Genomic DNA, 19782 nt, shown 5'->3' with positions numbered 1-19782 from the left:
CACACCTTACTGTTCCACTCGTGCTTTTCAATTCTCTGTGGTGAAAGGAGAGCCCTGGAAATCAATTTGATTTGGGATGTTACTGGTGCCAGCTTGGCCCCAAACTACTCCACCCTTTAAACATTATTTGGACTTCAGAAAATGTGCTACAAAACATTGGACGCAGATTTGTTTTTTGGTCAAGCGGAAGACAATAGCCTAAATATGAACTACCAGCGGAACAGTGATGGGATGAAGGGGTTTTAGCAGGCTGTATTGGTTTACCAGAACCTACAGTACATGAATCTTACATGCCTCTCTCTCTCTTTTTTTCTCTCTCTCCGCACACATTAGGTTCCCTACACTGAGCTGGGTGGAAAGACGCTGATAATGACGGTCTACGACTTTGACCGCTTCTCCAAGCATGACGCCATCGGAGACGTGAAGGTGCCCATGAACAAGGTAGACTTCAGCCACGTAACGGAGGAGTGGAGGGACCTCCAGAAGGCTGAGAAAGAAGAGGTGAGAGCGCCTAACTAGATCAACACAGCCACTGAGCCTTCAGACACCTTGGCAACTTTGAATTATCAAATGGACAGCTTCGGTCTTTGATCATAATTGGCTAACCCTTGTCGTGATGTGCCTAACAACGGCCCTTAGCTGTTCTAAAATGATTGTACACTACACCCTGTTGGGGCTTATTGTTTATGTAAGCCACCACTAACTAGGCTTGAAATTATGATTTATTATTTATTATTATAAACGTGGTAATTGACTATTATCATGAACTTCAATTGTAAACTTTGTTTATTTGTTTACTTCTATTATGTGTTTAATGGTGACAAACCTGCGTGTATCTAAAAAGAGCATAGAATAAAATGTCCAATTAAAACCTGTTGATACTCCAACAAAGAGCACGGGTTTAGTCACACACTGTTATGGGAAACATTTGATAAATAGGACTAATAAATAGATACAATTAAGGTACATTTATTATGCTCTGCCATGATCCACTTGATTGCCATTTTTCAAAATAACAGATGGTTGGTACACAGTGTAGTCATCAACAAAAATATTTGACATTTCCAAACATTAGTGGAACAGTTTTAAGTAACGACTCTATTACTGGGATAGCCCCGCACTGGCAGTTATGAATAAGCTAACAACAAGGAAAGCTACGTGCTTTCAGGATAAAACCTGAATCTCTCTCACACGTCATAACAGCATTGCTTTAGCTGTATTTATCAGTGACTCAAACACTGAATGCGACAGAAAGCTTTTCGCCATCATCAAAATGTGGCTCTGTCATGCAGTGACACTCTGTGACAGTCCGTGACTTTCCTTTCACCGTCCCTAAGATTCGAACAGCAGCTGGAAATCCTCTTTCTCCGCAACAAAGCTCCCGTCTTACATGGCTTTCGGTTCTCTCCGCCACCTGAGGTCTGATCTCACTGAAAGCAGATGCTGCCGTGTCCCTTTGTTTTGTTTTTTCTTCACCCTACTGGCAGCATGGCTGTGTGAAGGTGCCTGACTTTAACGTCACATGGCTGGGGACCAGGCTATGTCTGTGTCTGTGGCTGAGGAGGGGTAATTTGTCTCTCATGCCAAGGGTATGTAATCAGAAAGGTGCACCAGCTCCATCCTATTAATAAAAGTGTGAATTCAAAAGCAGCGGTTCAGGAGATTCAATTTTCATGGTAAATGTCATGGCGGATAGCATTTAAACATGGGTTGCCAAGGGAACCCACTTTTTTTTCCTGTGGACTTTCTGTATGTATGTATGTGTATGCATATATGTTTATGTGTATGTATGAGTGTGTGTGTGTGTGTGTGTATGTATTTGGTGTGTTGGTGTGGGTGAGCGAGAGCATGTCCCTCACTGTTTAGGTAAAAGGTTAATTACAAGGCTGTCCGTTGCCCGCTGTCGTGTCGGCAGTGACTTGTGCGAGTCGCTTCGCCGCAGGCTAACGCTCGTGTTCGGCTCTGTGGCCCTCCGTCATTTCACGCAGGGCTTCCAACTCCACCGCTCCCGCTCCGGGCACTTGCACTGCTCATTTTCGCAGAGGCCTTGCACCGAACGGACCTACAAATTGCCAATTTCACTTGAGCTGTCACCATTTGAAGAAACCATTAAAAATTAGTGTGAGAGAGAGTGTGTTCCGGCTGCGTCAGGAACACTGCCATGCTTTAGAGCTTGTGTCAGCCAGTGACATGAAAAAGTGGTTTTCATAGTTTATTTGCCTGCAATTCATTTCCCCTGTTTTGGAATTGGAATTACTGTAATCCACTGGAAATATTGAGTTGTTGATGAAGTGGATGATTTATTGAATTTGGATGGGGGAGTAGAGCATGTTTTTCTGTGTCTGTCTTGGACTTGGATTCGGACTGATTAAGTTTATGACTATATTTAAGTCTGTCAAATCCTTCCAAGAGATAACTGAATTGTTTTAAACATAACACAGAGAGACTAGTGGGATTTTCCTCTATCTTACATCAAGAACAGGTCATATTTCATATCAAAATCAGAAAACTGTTTTGACCTTGTAGATCTAAATCCTGTGTCCTGTGGTTACATGGTTTCTCTTGGTAGATGCAAACCGATCCTCTGCTGTCTTTTCCATGGCTTAGTTTGTAGCTATAAAGATGTCACTTTGACATAAATTACATTTTAATTTCTAGGAGCTCCAGTCTTACTTTCCTCCGGTGTCTGTGTTTTAGCAAGAGAGGCTGGGAGACATCTGCTGCTCCCTGCGCTATGTGCCCACCGCTGGCAAGCTAACCGTCGTCGTCCTGGAAGCCAAGAACCTGAAGAAGATGGACGTAGGAGGCTTGTCAGGTAAGCAAACGATCGAGTTTGCACAAGTATATGCTGTCTACTTCTCTCTTAGTCACACACACACACACACACACACACACACACACACACACACACACACACTCACACAGCTCCTATTGTTTTGAACATTTTGTTCTGCAGTTGTTATTGAGTGACTTAACCACACATACAAACACTCTAACTAGGATGCAATTCATGAAAATTTCTGGATAAGTTTTTGATTTTTGGCAGACTACAAAAAAAAAATCACAAAAAAATACACTGCACTCTTTAATTATTTAAACATCATGTATTATTCAAAGATTTTTGGTTTCACTCTTCATCATTACAGCCTCCCTCACACTTGCACAATGTGGTACAGCAAAGTCCAGCTCAGTGGCACTTACAGTTGCCCATACAGGCAACCACACAGCCACAGTTGAGGAGGAGTGAGCATCCCTTGCTGGCATCTTTCAGATCTGTCCAATATGGCACCCAGACTTTGGTTCTATCATTCCATTCTCAACCCCACTCACTGGGGTCTGGAATCTCTGGAGTTTTAGAGAGGGACTAAGATTAGATTAGAAGTCTTTATTGTCCACTACTGTGGAAATTCATCTTTGGCCCCACAAACACGTAACACACACAAGCAAGACTACACAACAGGTACATCATAAAGCAGACACAAACAAAGACTACACAGCAGGTACAACAACAACAACATAATGCAAACACACACAAAGACTATACAGCAGGTACAACATATAGCACACACAAGCAAGTCTACACAGCAGGTACAACATATGGAGACATGGAAATGTGCAAAAGAGGTTGATGTCAATAAAAAAGCAGTAAATAATATAAGTTAAGATTATATTGATTTAGCAAAATAATAGATGATGGTATAAAAGATTTCTTAAAAATGTTTCTGCTTGATGTAGGCACTCCATATCTTCTTCCTGAAGGGAGTCTTTCAAAAGTGTGATGTAGTGGATCTGTAGGGCTTTCCTCTTAGTGTGTGTTGTGTACAGTTCCACCAGCTGCCTCTGGGGGTTCAGTTTGATTTTACTGGCCATATTTATAATTTTTCTGAGTTTACTTTAGCTTCTAGCCTCTAGATTCCCATACCAGCATGTGATGTTGTATGAGATGACACTTTCCAGCAGACTGGTATAGACCATCCTCAGGACCTCTCTACTAACATCAAAACTGTTAAGTTTCCTTAAAAGAAACAGTCTTTGGGTTGCCCTTTTAAAAATATGATCTATATGTTCAGTAAAAAAAACCTGACTCCGCCAGATGGATTGCTTCGCATTTGCTCCGCATATCCATCTGGGAACTTTCAGTTGGAGAAGGGGCGAAAATACTGGTTAGCTGATTGGATAAAGCATCTGTCTATCACCACCTATGTTGGTCGGTCCAAATCAACCAATCAGATAAACAAAGCATTCTTCTAAAGCCATCTTTTAACATACAAGTTAGATAAGTAGCTAACGTTAACGTTTTTAAACTTACTATTTGTATGTGGCATGAACCTCATCAACGACAATCCCCCACCAAGTTTTCATGGTAGGCTACACGTCTGAAGAAAGCATATTCCTTCTCGTTAAGTAACTAAGATTCAGTGCTACCAAACACTAACTTGAATTGCCTGTGGAGGATGTCTGTGTCCTTCATTCCTCCAAGCTACATTGCAGAGACTCCTAGCTTTCCCAGGAATACTAAAATATATTCGGATAAAACTTCAGCGATAGCTATGCTCATCTCATCCGTGGAAGTCGCCATGTTGTTCAGATTGAACGGTAGTTTCTCGTTGCGTCACACTAAACCCGCTTCAAAACCAACACTGATTGGACGTTCGTGGCGAACTGCTCCAAATTTTCTTTATCGGAGAGATGTCAGACTGATCTGCGAGTGAAAATCTGAAACTCGCGAGATCAGGATGGTCTCACAAGGCTAGAGTGGGACTGCTTCCAGACAAAAGCTGCAGCGTGCAGGGCACACTTTCCATGCTGGAATAAGGCATGATGGGTCGGGGGGATTGAATCCAGGGATTTGAGGCCATGAGTGAAAAGAAGCTTCCGGGTTTCATTGACTGACTCGACACCGCAGTTCTTACTATACATGAGTACAGTCCAGCGTTTGAGAACTTGCATGTGCACTGATTCCAGTGTGAGGCTGGTTGGGTCTTGGGTGATCAGAATGAGGGTGCCGGTGACTTCTGGGTAAGCTGCCCACACATTCCATGCTTTTTTTGCCATTCCATACAACGTCACATCATGTGAACGCGTGGAAGAGGGGCAGTGCTTGACATTTTTGAGGTCCCAGCATTTCTGAGATGTGGTGGATTGGAATATCTTTATATGCCTTCCCTGATCCAAATCCAATCCACAGCTCTGAGAGGCCTCAAGTCCCTGGATTCAATCCCCCCGACCCATCATGCCTTATGCACACTGCAGTTTTTGTCTGGAACAATCCCTCTCCAAAACTCCAGAGTTTCCAGACCCCAGTGAGTGGGGTTGAGAATGGAATGATAGAACCAAAGTCTGGGTGCCATATTGGACAGATCTGGAAGATGCCAGCAAGGGATGCTCACTCCTCCTCAACTGTGGCTGTGTGATTGCCTGTATGGGCAACTGTAAGTGCCACTGAGCTGGACTTTGCTGTACCACATTGTGCAAGTGTGAGGGAGGCTGTAATGATGAAGAGTGAAACCAAAAATCTTTGAATAATACGTGATGTTTAAGTATTTAAAGAGTGCAGTGTATTTTTTTGTGTTATTTGACTAAAATGTAATATTGACCCTTAACATGGTGAAAAGCCTAATATAACTTTTCACTGTGGCATAGTTCTGAAGCTGTGTTTATTTAAGGCCTCAACAATGGTCCTTTTGGTCACAACATGTGATTTTTGGGCACTCATCGGGCATCCATTTCGGCAGAAATGCGCGTGCGCAAGGCTTCACGACACCAATCTTGCTCCAGCGGTGAGATCACAACACATGATTGGCACAATGTCTTCACAACACACCACATTATTGGCTCAATGTATTCATAATACAGCACATGATTGGCTCAGTGTATTCACATGTCAACATTTTGCCGCGGAAGGGGTGTGATTTGCATAGACAACTGCCATATTGCCGTTACAAACTAAGCTCATGCATTTCTATGGAGGATTTTGAGTGCTGTGTCTCCTCATTAGAAAGTCTATGGTTTAAGTATGAATTGTTTTTTTTGTGTTATTTGACTAAAATACAATATTGATCCTTAACATGGTGAAAAGCCTAATATACTGTAACTTTTCACTGTGGCATAGTTCTGAATTTGTGTTTATTTAAGGCCTCAACAATGGTCCTTTTGGTCACAGCATGTGATTTTTGACACTACAGTGATAATGACCTGTCCAATCAACAAAGAAAAGCATACCTTGGAGGTAAAATATGGGTCTAGGGACCTGAGTAATATTTCAATGTGACTTTTTCAGAGATATTGACAGTTTATGAGCTAAATATGACTATGATACTAGATTTAAATGGACTTAAAATAAGAAGAACATATCAAAATTGGATTCCTTGTATCAAACAAAGTAGAGAAAATACAATATACAACAATTTAAGACCAAAGGAAGCTGAGATATAACCTTTTCTTTTTCAGTGGGGGCCATTTTGGATTTTATGGATAACTGCCACTAGGGGGCCACCCCAACTTGTATCCATGGATTTTTTAAAACCTTAGGCCTATACCTAACACCCTGCCAAAAATCAAAAACGTATCCAGAAGTGCCCAATCTTCATGATTTTTCACATATTCCTTCCCAGCTACTCTTGGGCATTCTGTCTTGCACTAAACCAGTTCTGAGCTACCCTCTCACACAAATAAAGAATGCAGAGACCAAATTCCTTGTATACGCAAGTAGCTATACTTGGCCGAGAAACCTGATTTACACACACTTTACATAAAGAACATGCATCAACTGTGAATGGAAGACATAATGCCTTGCAGTAGTCCACACATGCGCCTGCACACACACACACACACATACATACACACGCACACACATACACACACACACACACACACACACACACAAAAGTTCTTGAACACTGGGGATTTGTAGAGGTTTGTTCTGGATGTTTCTCCACTCCTCTGGCTGGAGGCTGTCTCTCTGGTGAATAGTGTGTCTGGAAGGAGTCTGCTCTGAGGTGAAGCTGAGAGCCCTGAGGCAACTAGACACTATCCTTTCCCATCATCTCTTTCTCCAAAAAAAGACCAAGCCTGTCTTTTTCCCCCCACTGCACATACTGTATCTACTCATAATATTAACCTATTCATAAGCCAGTTATGGATCCTACACCATATAGTGTTCCATGCACCTGACAGCACTCACGTCTGGTACTACTATAACAGAGCATACTCTAGCATTACTAAGTTAACTCATCCATAATATGCAGTAATACGTATCGTAGAGCAGGACACTGTCATTTCACGTCATCAGAGAACAAAAGCAGGGTACGCACAGCCAAAGATTTTTTCAGGTGCTCGATCAGAACTAAACTTGAAGATGAAAATCAAAAAGATACATTTTATGGGAGCAACGAACAGTGTGCAGATCTTTCTTTTGATTTGTCCTTTCATGTCATCAGGCATGTTCTTTTCTATCTGTAGACGCTATAGCTCTGATGCAGTTAGCCCATCTGTTATATCCAAGAATGAATGTACCATATAGGCACGTATACCATACCATGCACCTGACATGACACACATGGTGCACACACACACACACACACACAACATAATATGTCATACAGAATACTCCCGCAACACATAATTAATCTCATCTCATTAGAATGTAATGACGTACTCTTGGGTTTATAATGGACTGAGTGTCTGATTTGGTACAAACACATGACACAGATGTCCCCACATGAGTTAGGCTATACGTAATTGCCCACACTGTACAAATATCCAAGGTTTGAACTGGTATTTTATTTTCTGAAGGCTGTATATTTTTACATATTTATATTTGTATTATGCAGTGGTAGGTGCAGAAGTGAATGCCATGTGACAACAACACAAACAGAAGCCATTTCCATCAGAGATGGGCTGCTAATGGGAGAGACCGCATAGCCTTATGCATGATGAGAAACTAGAGGTGCACAATGCCGCAAAAACAGCCCAGGTGGGCGTAAAAGCCGCTCGCCGCTCAGAGCGCCACGTCACCTGTGAGGCCGATCTGTCGCTGGGGGAGATGCCCGTAGGTGTGGAAACAGGAGCACTGGGAGATGATGGGTTTGTGAATGCGTGGGTGGCCCCGCCTTAGTCATGGAGGCTGGTGACAACAAGTAGTATACACACAAGCACACACACAAACACACACATACATACACACACAAACACACACGCACACACACATACATACACACACATACACATACAGACACACACACACACACACACATACATACAGTACACTCACACACACACACACACACACACACACACACACACACACACACACACACACACACACACACACACACATGCATTTACCACTCAATGGGCAAGTAACACTATAGCAAAAATATCTAGCAACAGAAATAGATGCCCATGATGTTAAGGTCGATGCTTTATGCTACAAACATAAAGCGATGGTGATTTCAAAAGCTCCCAATTCTCGGAGTAGTCTTCTGGGCCGTGTCATCTCTTTCCAGAATTCTTCGTCGTTCTCTTCTTGTCTCATTTTACTGCTGATTGCATCCTTTCTTTGAGGTCTTTCTCTCTCACACAATCTTCCTCTTCACAGAGAGTACATTACTTATGAGTGGCCACACTTTCTCTCCATGAGGTCCATCACTCTCTCTTATTCAACCTGTCTCTCTCCCTCAACCCCCCGCCCCCATAATGATCCATCTTTCCTCCACCTGTCCCTTGGCGCCCACCTGCATCCTGCCACCCTTCACTACAGTCACACACCCCCACCCCGTGGGTGGCTGTGATTTCCCTACACCTGTTCTGCATGTTTCTCCCGGAGCCTGTCAGGGCAGCGCGGAGTAGGGCGGGCGGGCGGGCGGGTAGGGGGTTGGGTGGGCCGGCAGGCCCCTTTCGGCGCCAGGCCCACCTGCTGTGCAGTAAGTGGCGCGAGCTTTACCTCATCTGTCAGCCTGGTGAGCGAGAGCCATTAGCATCACAGCTCTCCGAGCTGTCGCAGAGAGAGAGAGAGAGCTAGAAAGAGAAAGAGAGAAAGAGAGATCTAAAGAGAGAGAGAGAGCTAAAGAGAGAGAAAGAGAGAGAGAGCGATAGAGAGAGAGACTGCTTGCAAGCCTTATTATGCTAACCCCTTGCTCTTACTCCCATATTCTCGCCTCCATTTGCGTCCATCCTGGTCCAGCCCATTTACTTGCCCACGGTCAAGCGCCGTGGGCTACAAAGACTGCATTAAGAGATGTGTGTGTATGTGTGTGTGTGTGTATGTGGAGGGGGGGTTACCTGACTGGTTCATGCAGAGAGTGGAACTGAATGCTTTTTCTACAGTACATTGGAGAGTGTGGGCGAGCGCTGTGGTAGAGTTTACCATCTTTATGTTTAGTGTTTGATTCCGTCGACGTCTTGGGCCTTGAATCAAGCCTTCAACATTACTCAGAGATGTGCCAAGTTTGTTGTCCATGTTTCTTTCTGTCTGTCAGGGTCAGGATTAAAAGTTTATTATTAGCAATTGAATGGCTACATGCTTTCAAAGTGATGGCCTTGAGAGATAAGGTACAGTTCTCCATCACTAAATAGTTGTGGTGCTTATTCAGGAATGAGTTCAGAGGCTGATTCATATACCCTGCCAGAGTTTGAGGATTAACTTGCCTCTAAATCCATTCTCTCCATATCCACACCTACCTGTGAACTCAATAGTGTTTTTTAATTCCTTATTACCTATATTTCATTCTAAATCAGACATATTCAGAAATGTCAACACTGACAGTATGTATCTTCAGAGTACCAGACAAACAGCATAATAATATTAGCATCCCTTTTGTAATTGATCATCTCTTTCAAAGTTTTGCTCTTGCTTAGAGAAAGGATACAAGCTGAGTTCTGATGTGCACATCACTTTTCTTCAGGTTCCACAGCACCAAACACATGGCTCTGCCATTCAACAGGATTCCCATGCTTGACCGAAAGCCTCAGAGATTGCACTGTGCATCTGCACTGTCACTGTGACTGGTGCTCCCAGTCACCGTGAGAAAAAGTTTAGTTTTGAAAAAGCTCCAAAGTGAATGTTGGCCCCCGAGAGGATCCCTCTTCTGTCTCCTCTTACATTACCATCTGATGAGAGGCGTAATGGGCTGCATGTATAATGTCAATAATTAACCACAATGACCATTGTGACTCAGCTGGAATTTGAAGAGGAGAGGGAAGTGTGGGGGGGGGGGTGTATGCAATAGGGTTGTGTGTGAGGGGCATGACCATGTAATTGATGGGCTGTAATTTGTCCTTTTCTCTGCCGAAGGTCCTGTTTATCGAGACTAATTAGTCATTGGCACACAAGAGATGGCTATTTCCATTAAAAGCTATATAATTAGAAATAAGTCTGAGAAATGCCTCTCTTGTCTTAATGTCAAGGAGAGCCACATTGCTGGTAGTGCATGTCTCGGCACAAAACAAAAGCTTTTCTCAGTCAGTGAGGAATGCCTAATTCTGGGTTTTATGTTACCTCTGGATAATATTGGTAACAACGTTCAGCTGTCGCAGGATCCCTGGTGTTTACTGGTGTTAACTGGCACCATATTGACAAAGTATCAATATATTAGTGTATACTCTTCATATCATTAATGGAAACTGTTTAAACAGGTGCCTAGAGGTCCAACAGGTCGAGTCATTTGAGTAGTATACTCAACAAGCCACCAGGGGGCGCTGTACCAGGCCTCCCAGAAGCAATGGTCAAGTAAATTAACCCAACCCATTTAAGATTGAGAAAGAAAAACAATTAGTTGTATTAGTTGTCTATTAGTTATCTATTAGTTCACTATTAGTTGTCTGTTAGTTGTCTCTTTCCTATTTGCCCTTCATGTGTGTTCCCTGGCTGCACAGTAGACGATCGTGGTACCCATGTAGTACAACCTTATATCCAGAAAAGTGTGGACACTGTAAAATGTAGACACTGTGTAGAGCAAAGACAACATATGAATAGTCTAAACAGGAAACAGAAATTGTATTGGTTTTGAAAATATATATAAATTTTGAATTTGATGCCAGCAATATGTCTCGTAAAAGTTTGGACAAGGGAATGTTTACCTTCATGTTGTGTAGTTTCTTGAGTTTTGAGAATGAAATGCTGTCCCATTTTTGCTAAATATAGGATTGCAGCTGCTCAACCATTATAGTACCTGACTATTCTACTATGGAACCATGCCACTGTAGTATATGAAGAATGCAGTTTGCTGTTTTTTTCCTGAAAAGACGTTTTCTGTATGGCAGCATATGCTGCTCGAAAATGTCTAAATTGTTTGTATCGTCTGTTGAGGGTGAAAAGTGTCCACCGTTCCAAACTCAGCTTTTTCATCGTTATGAGTGCATCAACCCGGGGACTAGCAGGGCACTTCATGTCGTCAGAATTTTCAGTGTGAATGCACTCATGCACTCAAATTAGGTATTGTAAGTGCAGAAGTACGCCCTCTGAGAAGCAGTCTGTGTGTCTCAGTGTGAGAGCCTTGGTAAGAATGGGAAGCTGCAACATCTGTCATGACTTTTGTCAATAATTATTACATTTCTGTCATTGAATCTTTGAACACATTATTCAACATAATGACTAATGACAGTCTGCAATTACATTATTACAATATGGTTATATCAGTTATTTTATTTAGGGCTCATATGCACTTTTTCTTACCTTATCTCTGCAATTTGCATACTGCACATAATAATGTTATTATAATCTGAAGTAAGACTGTATAGTACATTATTGATACATTGGTTACATTATTTAATTTTTGAGCACATTTAAAAGTTGATAACGATTCTTACTTTTAAATAATCCTTGGTTAAAAAAAAAACTGAGTGCAAGTACAGCCCTAATACAACAGTGAAACTTTCAACTACGAGTCAGTCAATTACAGTGTGGTGCTTCAGTGTAACCTATTACCGTGAGACGTCAAGAGCAAAACAATACCCATCAATCACCCAGTGGCATACCAGAGAGAGCTAGCGATGCCCACTGATTAGCACCACTTTGTGTTATTGTCGCAGGAGCCGACGACAGACGCAGGGCATAAAATTACACCAAACAAAAGCTGGCACTAGTAGGGTAAAGTGGGCAGTATCTGCTCTTGCCGCCCGTCCACGCGGACTTCACCCTGGGACGAACCCAGATTTAGACCCAGTTTACCCCCTTTCTACTCTTTCCCACACGGTCGATTTCTTTCGCCACAGGCCACCATTTCGCCCACTCACTTCCTTTAGGTTTTGTGTCCACCTTACTCTGCTTAATAGCTTTTCATAAAGCGCTGTGGAGAGTCGTGATTTTTTTCTAGAGTAGACTCACTTCACTCTTTTTGATAAAAACAGGCTTGAGTCATTTTTGTGTGTGTGTGTACTGTATGTGTGTGTGTGTTCTGCATTTTGGACTTATCGGCGCTTTGAAGGGAAACAAAGTGTGTTTCCACTGAGCTGCGTTCGGGTGATGTGATTCATTAGCATGTTCATCAGGACTCAGTAGCAGCTTTATCAGTCACTCTCTTCGCTGTGCAAATTTATCTTTCGAGATATTGGGACTTTATTAATATTTTTCACACCGTGCTGATCACTGGAGGTTTTGGTATCACACGGGAGGCAAAGGTGCTGCGGGGTGATTGAAGCATTTTGTTGTGAAGAAAGAACTCACTCACTGACAGGTTTGACTACACTTATTTTGGCACAGTCATATTATACCCTTGAGAGAAAAAAAGAATTGTGTTTTGTTCTCTATATGTTCCTGGATATGTTTTTGAAACCAATATACAGTAGTTCCATCTCAATATAGTTCCATTTCAAACATTTTCAGTCAGAGATGCTATTAACCACTTTTCATTTTAAGGACATGTTATTGCTTGGTGTGTACCCAAATCATATAACCAACACTATGCCCAAGTATAACCTTTCCTCATCATCTGTCCACATTTCACAGAAGAGATGTTGGAGAAAGTGCTGAACCATACCTGTGGGGGACCTTTACTTTGACCGATTACTGTTCTAATGGACAAGAACGACTCATTTAAAAATTGTCATATCATTTCACCTAAGGCATCAGCACATTGTATACCGAACCTCTAACTGATCTCAAGTGTTTCAATGCAGCACTAAACTGTGAAAAATAGGACTGTGCTGAGAGTATCAGACAGGGCAAATTGCATAGCAGTAGATAAATATCCAGTCAGCTATAATGCTCCGAATAGTTTTTGCCTTCGTGCTCTTTATCAGTCAGTCGCTCTCATTTCATGGTTGCTAGGCAACTTGTCATCTCATCCGTTTTGTATTGAAAGTAGTACTCACAATGAGCAGCTGCCACATGGAGAGTCCCTGCTTCGCCACTTGACATGTATGGAAGTACTTTACGACTGACAAAACACCCCGAAATAATCTAGTGAAAGCACAAGGCCGCTTCCGCTCCTGCTCCTGCCCGTGTGGACTGCATGCAGCAGGTGGTGCTGTGATTCTGTCAGACGCTCGCACCAGGGGAAGTTAGAAGTTCCTGGAAAACAGAGAGAGAGAGACAGAGAGAGAGAGAGAGAGAGATCAGATGATTCTGTTGAAAATGTCAGTGGGTGGCCCACAGTTATTGCCCAGGAGACTGTTATTAAACTGACAGTGATGGTGATCACACAATTGGACTTGGACACAAGTCCTGTATTGACCCTTCTCTCATCATCTGTTGTTTGTGTAATAGCCATGCAAGCAGCTTGACAACTTCATTTGCAGTCTAATTTCATGAGTTCTCAAGATTAGACAGTACAATTTGTAAATATTGACTTCCCAAGAGGGCATTCATTCTAACCTCTCACGTGTGTCTATTTGGTGATGGTGCATGGGGTTAAGAGCAGAGCTTCCTTATGCTTGAGATAAGAGGCAGACAGACTTCCTAATATGGCAGAAGACTGTGAGCCAGCTGCCTGTCTCTCTCTCTTTCTCTCTCTCTCTCTCTCTATTTCTCTCTCTGTCTCTCTCCTTCATTCTCTGAAATGGGCTGTCCTGTAAAGACTGTGAGTATTCGGATCATTTAAAAATATGCAGAGGGGCTGTAAAAATTAGTTTTTATCCTTTACCTCTCCACTACAGTCTCAGTAGTCTGATCTATGTTTATCCCATAGGAAGTGATGAGAGGAGGGGAAGGTGTGGTTTCACACAGCTCTCAGGCCATCTGTTGGGAGCCAAGCCCCAACATCCAGACCATTAGCTCTGAACATGTTACCAAAGTCAAACTTACTGTAAAAATAACAATAATGCTCTAAAATTGGGTGCTGGACGAAATGGACATAACAAAAATAAGTGAAGGAAGTCCGCTACACCAATAGCTCCAAATATAATTTTATGTTTCAGGCGTTAGCCCTTCATCAGACAACCAAAGTCAAACTTACCCTCTGTGACCGCCTGTTAAGCACATCCAGTGTCATTATTTTCAAGGTGAGGTTAGTCTGAGGGGTTTTGGAAAAAAAAATGAAAGTGAATTATTTGGGTTTAAACTTTTTGCAGTTGTTTTTTATCGACATGGACCTAACATGGACATGGAGTTAACATAAAATATGTCTTTCATACAAGTGATAGATGAAGCTCTCGCACCTGATTTGTGGATATATAAGCATGGGGTCTATTCCAAGTGAAAGGTACAACATATACATGTTTTTACATACCACTCTTAACATCTTCCCTCTGAAGACAGCATGACTGCCTGCCCTATAGCAACATGATGACTCCCTGAAATATATCCAAAGTAAGTCAGAAAAGGAAAACCAACACCACATCCGAGACAAACAACTTTGCTGAAGATTTGATCTGGAAGTTAATGAAAACGCACCATTGAAATTCCACCTGTTGTTTTTCAAAGGCAGTCAAGTCTGTAAACGTTGAGCCAATGAAGCAAACAGCCCTCATGCATAATGCAACTCAAAGTGCGCTCGCTGTCTGAGGTGACTAGGGCTCAGAACCTTCTCCCGCAACACTCTCATCCGATCGGAACGATGCTAGGAGTCATTCCGCCCGCCCTGTTATTGCTTTTGGTGACATTTCCTTTTTTCTGTTCGCGAGGAGGCCGAGGGCATCGGGCTGAAGCGGACGCCTCTTGCTAAAGGATAAACACTGAATGGAAGGGGAGAGATGGTGGGGCAAGATATGGAGCACTAATGTGGCTGGTTGATGGCGACTGGCCCAACGATGGAAGAGATTCTCATTTAGATACCGCTGGGCCTATTCACACTCTCTCTCACACACATACACACACTCACTACACACACTCACTACACACACACACACACACACACACACACACACCTCTGCGGAACTGTAATAAAAGTAACAATAGACACTGGCTTGCTGACTGCCTGTTTCTCGTTTCCCGTTGCCCTCACTCTCTCACAAACACAAAACACACAGGCACACACACACACACACTTTCTCTGTCTCTCTCTCTCTCTCTCTCATACACATATACGCTCACACACAAACACACACACACTTTCTCTGTCTCTCTCTCTCTCTCTCTCTCTCTCATACACATATACGCTCACACACAAACACACACAAAACACACACACACACACACACACACACACACACACACACAGAGAGAGAGAGAGAGCATTAGATAGCAGGGATAAATTCACCAGTCTGTTGACAGCGAACAGACATCCCCCTAAATCGGATATAAGATTAGCGGAATTAAGCTTAACCAATATTTGCTTCTGCTACACATCCTACAGATGTTTCTGGCCAGACACATTATCGCTGGATTACCCCTCGGATTTGCAGAGTCATCGTAAAAAACTCAAACATGTGGCATTCAGAGATACGCACAGATCGCTTGTAAATAATACTCTACAGAAACGGAACCGAGTAGGGCTAATTTTGAGCAACAAGGGATCTAGATAATTTCCACATTTGTGGTTCACACAAAACAGAGTGACCTTCCATTGCAAGGCAACTGAATGAACAACAAAGGCAGAATGTGTGTGTGTGTGTCTATGTGTGGGTCTTTTTCACTGAAAAGCTTCCCACAGAGGAATATTCCCCAGTGATAGGTCAGCCAATGTCTGTGTTATGCTAAGTGCATTCTGACCGCCGGACGGCTAGTAAGGCCTGCTGCTGGATGAACAGGATCTGTTGGAGAAAAACAAGCGAGAGCTGGCATAATCAAACATTGTGTGACTCATTTTATGTCAGTCATACACCGATTACTGTGGATTGTTAAGGTGTAATGATGTTATGCATTACTATGTAAGGCTTTTGTATAGGGATTATACAGAATGACATGCTGTCCAAAAATATGTAGCTATTCCTCAGGTGCAGCTAATGACCACCTTACACTAAACAACTTTGACAAGATTTGGGAAAGATTCTTGAAAGTTTGTAGTCTTTTAACTAATGCCCCCCCATTCAAACTTTACTCGAAAGACTCCAATCTTTCAAGAATCTTTCCCAAATCTTGTAAAAGTAGTTGCTAATCAGAGTACATGAATATGCCTAATAGTAATAAAAAAGAAAAGTGAGAGAATGGAGGAAAATGAGAGAAGGAAAGGTGATCATGATGAAAAGCTATTTGGGGAGGAAATGACCAAACTCTGGGTTTGCAGTGGAAATCCACAGAATGGCTCAAAATGTCTGGTTGTTTGATGGGAACCATTGTGTTGTGCAAGTGAACAGGACCAGAGTTCCGCATTTCTAAATCCTGTTTTTCATCTCTCCGTATAGATCCTTATGTGAAAATCCACCTGATGCAGAACGGGAAGAGGCTGAAGAAGAAGAAGACGACAATCAAGAAGAACACCCTCAACCCTTACTACAACGAGTCCTTCAGCTTTGAAGTGCCGTTCGAACAAATCCAGGTATGTGTGTCCATCTTGAACCGAAATCATGTTTTAATACAAAACATAAAATGGTGTAAATTAAGTGAGGGTGGAACTAGATGTTTGTATGCTCTTTATCATTATTCATTTTGTTAAGTGTAATGGTGACTGGGTATACAAACTGGGCAGGCAGATGTAGCAAAGTCTCATTGCTATGGTGATTAGTTTCTCAGCAATAGGATGAATAAATTAAGCCATTAGACTCCTCCTAGACCACTATGTAGTTTTAGTACAGCTAATTTAACACTAGGCTTTCAGCAGTCATTTCCTTTCAGCTGCATGTTTGTTCATGTCTTAGCATGGTACAGTACCCACAGTTAAGTGGAGTCCTGAAGTGATGCCTTGATTTTCAAGAAAGCATGGACAAAAAGTTTGTTGTGGTGTGGTGCCAATGCTGAACGTAGAAGTATCTTATTATGACCGCCGCTAGCGAAGCGGTCATATAATGATTGTCAAAGTTTTTTTTTTTTTTTTTTTTCCGTCATCTACTTCCTAAATTTTTGGTCAACGATACCCGGGACACCGAAACACCGGTGCACATGAAATTTGGTGGGTATGTAGCCCCACTAGACTTTTACAGAAAAATTCTGTTTCGTCCCCGGGGGCTACTCCCCCCCCCGCCCGTGCTGGGGCAAAAAAAGCAGTTTTTTTTGCATGGATTCCAGTTTCTTCCAGTAGCAGCAACTGGAATCCATGCATTTCCACTGAATTATTTTTGGAATCTGATCACTCATCATACCTGTTCATTCTTACTCGTTGCTCGACTTATCGTGACTAAATTCAAGATGGCTGCAAATGCTAAACTTCGTGAAGATACTGTCTGTATAAATCGTCTTGTAAGCAAACTACCAGTGCTTTTTCAAAGTTCTCAATGTCTCGTTTTAAATGTCAGGGCCCTTGGAAGTCTACCAATGAAGTGTGGAGATACATTGAGCCTCGTAAATGGGTGTAAAACAGTGATTTATTTGCATGGCTAGCCCGATGCCGAAGCACCACTATTGAAAAAGCTGTTGGTAGCATCGGCTAACTAGCGCCAGATTTTGGAGTGCAGGGGACAAGCCGAGATGGGCTATGAGACATACGTTCACACTCGGTATCATGTTTCAATACACTTTAGGTCAATATCACACCAGAATTCTCCTTTAAACAATATCTGGTGCCTATGGACTAGGCTGGGTGAACCCAGCCTGATCTGCCCGCTATTTATTATTTTTTGATTTCTTAAAAAATTGAGCTTGGTCTGGTGAAAGCCAGACTAGGCATGGACCTCAGTTACACAATGCAAGGGAACATGAATCAGCCTATATTTGCACAAACAATAGGCCTAACGGACAACAGCTCTTCGACTTTGGCCCGTTAAAATGTGTATGAACAGTCTAGCGACGCATTTCATCAAGGTCCATTTGGACATGTCAGTTATTTGCACCACTGGTTAGATGTAAAACAGCATTTCGTTTCAGACTACTGTTACTTAATTTGTGCATTAACAATAACGTTTCAGACTACTGTACAAAAAATCCATCCATCCAAAAATGACCTTTGTTTTTGATAGCTGTTGAAAACGGCATGGAACTGACAGAGATGTTTTTGTTTATAAATAAATAACATTATTCTGATACCTTTTGCTTTTCCCAAATACAATGTAGCCTACAGGTGTAAGTGACCTTTAATCAATCCAGTTGCAATGGATGAACTGTGATGAACTGCCCTACTTGTGATTGTTTAGAGATTTTAAAGGTTTTATAACAATGCTATCTTCTTTGGCTATTCTACAATCTATTCACCTTTTCAGCACCAGTAGCCTAGGCTACTTTCTGTGCAGCCGCACACGCACACTCAGGCATGCCAAACAAGCATACACAAAAGTTTCAAGAGTGGGGGATGGAGTAAAAGATGGAGACAAATTGAAGTGTGATTTATTTTCGCGGAACCGATGTACAGGACTGAGCGGCGGTCATATTTTGTACCGCTATGCGGTACATCTAGTTACATTTATGTCTTACTATTCTTTTTATCACATTGCAAATGAAACATGAGACAGCAGTCTCTTAAGGCGAAATAATTGTACAAAGCAGTTATTGAGATCACAGATCTCTCCTTTTTGGATTGTGTTGCATGTCCTTTTCTGTATTGATACAGCCTATAAAAGGCATCTATTCAGTTCAGCCCAGACACTGTTTACAAAAGAAACGAGATGGCAGCCTCAACGTCCATTTGGGATTTGGGATCAAATGGACGCCGAGGTGCTGAGGGAGCACTGTTATGAGGAGTTGATGCTACTGTGCGTTGACGTAATTGCCTCACAACGATTTAGTGCTTCACAGCTGAGGGGGCACAAGTTTAGATTCCTCAAGACTCGTCTGCAATTTGGAGCTCCTCCAAAAGCTCAGTGTGTGTCAGCTAATCAGAGCGTTACCTGTGTGCTCCCCACTTCACCTCACCTCACTGGCACAGCCATCGCCCTCACCTGACTCCACCTGGGCACAGTGGCACACCTGTGCTTGCTCTCTCTCTCTCTCTCTCTCTCTCTCTCTCACACACACACACACACACACACACACACACACACACAAAGCCTTACTACCCACAGAGATTAATCGCCAACACTGACCCACATTTCATGTACTTTCACTAAACCTCCCTATGCTCACCATCATGTACATACCATAGCAAGTCATGTCAAGATATAACAAATAAGATTTCAAGGTATCTAAGACATCACAGTTCAAACACATACTCTCTGTGATAAATGTTAGCATGCATAACATAACTCTCTCTTTGTTCATATCAGAACTGGTCACACACAACTCTAAATTTGAAGCTTACTCCATATTTGACACAAAGAGCATGTGTCCCTTCAGTGAAAGTCCATCATTGTCACTATCTTCAAATGGCAACATCACAGATT

The 19782-nt window shown here is 42.4% G+C and overlaps 1 protein-coding gene across 7 annotated transcripts in view; it reads left to right on the top strand.

The window, feature by feature from the left end:
- Positions 1–19782, top strand: part of syt1a (synaptotagmin Ia) — a 195752-nt gene that overhangs the window by 169624 nt on the left and 6346 nt on the right. For all 7 annotated transcript variants that reach the window (XM_048268793.1, XM_048268799.1, XM_048268798.1 and 4 more), the window contains 3 exons: positions 334–501; positions 2698–2815; positions 16720–16853. In XM_048268793.1, coding sequence (XP_048124750.1) covers positions 334–501; positions 2698–2815; positions 16720–16853 — 420 coding nt within the window. The remainder of the gene's footprint in view (positions 1–333; positions 502–2697; positions 2816–16719; positions 16854–19782) is intronic.

This window comes from Alosa alosa, chromosome 17 (genome assembly GCF_017589495.1).
Source record: "Alosa alosa isolate M-15738 ecotype Scorff River chromosome 17, AALO_Geno_1.1, whole genome shotgun sequence".
Lineage (NCBI taxonomy): Eukaryota > Metazoa > Chordata > Actinopteri > Clupeiformes > Clupeidae > Alosa > Alosa alosa.
The sequence above is the reverse complement of the archived record's forward strand: the minus strand, read 5'-3'. Positions and strand labels throughout refer to the sequence as shown.